Genomic DNA, 3,606 nt, shown 5'->3' with positions numbered 1-3,606 from the left:
ATGTATGCTGGATGCACAAAGACAGAGCGAGAGAGAGAGAGAGAGAGAGAGAGAGAGAGAGAGAGAGAGAGACAGAGAGAGAGAGAGAGAGAGAAAAGGTTGAACCAGACTTGAATGTTTTATAAGAAGCCTGAGCCTTGAGCAAAAGTGAAACTGGCATTAAAAAGAGCAGTGGGAGAGACAGAGCGAGAGGGAGAATGTAGAGAGTTTAGATGTTTCTTCTGATGTGAATATTCAAGTCATTGATCTCAGCAAACGGCAGACGTGCAATAGCATTTATTACACACCTTTTTTTCTACAAAGTTTCTTCTGGAGAACATCAAAATGCATTAACACGAAGGACAGAAAAGGTGAGGAATATACAGCTTTAAATTAATCCTCATCTATCTGTCAATAATAATCATCATCATCTTGCAGCTTTGCACCTCTTCCTATGATTTTAAATGAGGACTGAGGTTTCCCCGTCTGTATAGCTAACTTCATGGGAGCCAGGATACACCCTAATCCTGTGCATTCATTTTTATCTTACTAAACTAAAATTATAGAATGCAAGCAGTATTACTTAGGATTAGTACACTTTCTCATTACAATGCTGTATGATTATAAAAAGGCTTTTGTTTGTTTATGTCACTTCATGTTAATTCAACAGCTTTTTGTTTTTTTAGGTGTAACTAACCTGCCTGCGAAAGCATAACCCTGCCCACCAGGCAATTTTTTAAAAATTCCAACAAAGTTCCAAGTGACATTGTGGCCAAGTGTGGGGATGAACGAGGAGGTAAAATTGTAACTGACCCCAAAATCAAATTTTGTTTTGCAAATAAGCTGTCTAAACTGTGCCTTAAATGTTTTATAAAAACATTTCTGTGCAAATTTTGACATTTTTGTGTAAATTTGTGAAAATCTGGCATAGTTGGTCTAAAAACATCTTAGTGCTGCCCTCTATGGGTTGAGCAGTAGCTACTGCACTTGAATTTTCCTATTGGTTAAAAAGGGCACATGCTTTCATCACAGCTCCCATGTTTGGGTAAAAAAAAAGCCCCTCACTCAGACACAAGTCAGGGGTTGGAACAGCTAGTATTGCATGAAAGTTTGTTACTGCTTTGAACATTAGCCCATGTTAGCAATAATCAATAATAAGTGATGCCCAAAGCCGGTGTTACAGAGGCAGAATGGGTCCAGTTTCTGAGTAGTAAAGGGATGTTAGCAGCATCATCACTAACATGGACTAATGTTTAAAGCAGTAACAAACTTTCATTGCAGTTCTCACTATTCCAACTCCTGTCTTGCAACAGGGGCGTGTCTCTGATGGAGAGGCTTTTATACCTCTTTATACCTTTTATACCTTTAATGTGGGGGCTGTGAAATAGATAGACATGAACCAAGCTGTGTCATTGCAAACAATAGGAAAATTCAACTGCAGTAACCACCATTCAACCCATAGAGGGCAGCACTAATGTGGTTTTGGGCCAAATACTGAACTGAGTTTAACAATTTACATGAAAACGTCACAATTTGCACCCAAAGCTAACACCCTTAATGCTCAGTTTAGACAGTTTATATGCAAAAACATTTGATCTGAGGTCTAGTTAAACTTTAAGTTAAATAAATAATCGAAGTTAAGATGAAAACATGGGAAAACGTAATAAATGTGTTACCTGCGCAGCAGCAGTTTGGGATGGTTCTTGCTTTCCAGGTTGCGGTCGATCAGGTCCGACAGCAGGTGTTTGAGAACATCAGTGGCGTACTCCAGTCGTCCCTGCAGGGCAGTCATGATAAGCGAGGCTACATTGCCGCGGTCTCTCATAGAAAACGAGCGCTGCATCTCCAGTGTTCGTATGAAAGTGAGCAGGAACACTTTATTGTTGATGAGCTGACCAAACAGCTTCAGGGCCTTCTCCACACTCTGCTGGCCGTTACCTGACACCTGAAAATAACAACCAGAAAGAACAAACTACGTTGAAGCTAATAATTCAACACTTAATGAGCTGAGCTGTTTTCAAACTATGCTCTTCAGTCTTTACTGGGACCTTGACTCATACAAAATAAAGATTTCTCCAAAGGTCTCAAACTCTTTCCTCATGTTCTTCTGTAGAAGATCCTGATCAATTACTGACTGGGCGGTTCTGCCAAAAAAGCACTGTAGTCAAAATTATCTATTTCACATTTAAGTGAAATGTCATGCTTTTCTAGTAAGACAATCCAAGCACCAAAACACTTTTAATGAAGGTTTTGGGTCCTTCTAGTATAGAACCCTGACATATGCTGCCAAGAATATACAACCTATTGATCAACACTGAAGTAATAAATCAAAAACCTTTGATATCCAGCATATTTTGCTGGAAAAACAACCTTCCAGTTGCTTCATATAGTCAAATCAGTGAATGTGAATTAYTGAACTAAAGCTACTAAATGTAAACTTGAAGGATATTTTGTGGCAAATTAACAAAATTTTAGATACAGTCTTGTATTTTACACTTAGTGATCATTTGAAGTCATAGAGAGTCAAGTCTCTATCAGTGTGTCCCACTTTGTAACAACACAAAGCTTGTTTAGGATTACGTAAAACGTACCCCCCCCCACCCCCACCCTCCAGGGTGTGATTAAAATGTTCTATTCTGCAGATTTACGTAGTTCAGAAGTATGTTTTTTTTTATTTTACAGATGGTATGAAAAATGTGATTAGAACTGAAAGCCAGAATAATTTTGCAGAAAACCAAGTTGATTCTCCTCTAAAAATCTTTCTTTAAAAACTCCCTCTCAGTCAGCTCCAGCCTGTCTGTATGAGGCCTTGGGTCTTATCAGTGAAACCAAAACAAAGCTCTCCCAGGCCAGCGTCTGTTGCAGGCTGCAATAAAAAGATGAAGCTCCCTTCTCTTTGTCATGATTGGTGTCCGTGCTTATGATTTATTCTAAGTTTTCTGTCTCTTCCCCCTCTGTTTTCTTCCTCCTGTCTGCTTTTGCTCCAGCCCCGCCCACTCACACCTGATCCTCATGTTTCTTCCCCAGGTGTTTCTTGTTTCTACTCATTAGTTTCCCTTTATATTCTGTTCAGGGCCTTCAGTGTTTGTCAGATCTTTGTTTCTGTTTCATGTTCTTGTTAAAAGCACAAGCTCAAGTTTTTTTTTTTTATCTTGTTTGCTGCCACGCCAGCCTTTTGATTTTGTTAAATAAAGTGTTTTGCAACTTTTTTGACCATCATCATTCAGTCTTGCACCTGGGGTTCAACCTACCAAGCCCATCGTGACACTCTTCTAAAGTTGTCAATACAGTATATCAACTGATGATACTTAAAAATGTTACTCTGGTCATTCTCTCTCTCTCTCTCTCTCTCTCTCTCAATTGTGAGGGTTATTCGTGCTTTTATCTTTTCTAGACTGGATTACTGCAATTCACTTTATAGTGGAATTGACCAGTTTCTTATCCACCATCTACAACTGGTCCAAAATTCAGCAGCACAAGACGGTGTGAGCATATTACCCCTGTTCTATTCTCTCTTCACTGGCTGCCTGTTCCATCCATCCATCCATCCATCCATTTTCTTCCGCCTATCCGGGGTCGGGTCGCGGGGGCAGCAGCTTCAGAAGGGAGGCCCAGACCTCCCTCTCC

At 39.9% G+C, this 3,606-nt stretch overlaps 1 protein-coding gene across 1 annotated transcript in view; it reads right to left on the bottom strand.

Annotated features, from left to right (window-relative positions):
- LOC106527772 (plexin-A2) overlaps nucleotides 1-3,606 on the bottom strand; it is a gene marked incomplete at its 5' end in the record, with an annotated part of 281,724 nt that overhangs the window by 42,756 nt on the left and 235,362 nt on the right. Inside the window, 1 exon segment of the mRNA XM_014022759.1 lies at nucleotides 1,656-1,924. Within this exon segment, the coding sequence (XP_013878213.1) occupies nucleotides 1,656-1,924 (269 nt within the window).

Source organism: Austrofundulus limnaeus, unplaced genomic scaffold (genome assembly GCF_001266775.1).
Source record: "Austrofundulus limnaeus strain Quisiro unplaced genomic scaffold, Austrofundulus_limnaeus-1.0 Scaffold342, whole genome shotgun sequence".
In the NCBI taxonomy this organism is placed as follows: domain Eukaryota; kingdom Metazoa; phylum Chordata; class Actinopteri; order Cyprinodontiformes; family Rivulidae; genus Austrofundulus; species Austrofundulus limnaeus.
Note: the sequence above shows the minus strand (reverse complement) of the source record. Positions and strands in the feature narration are given on the sequence as shown.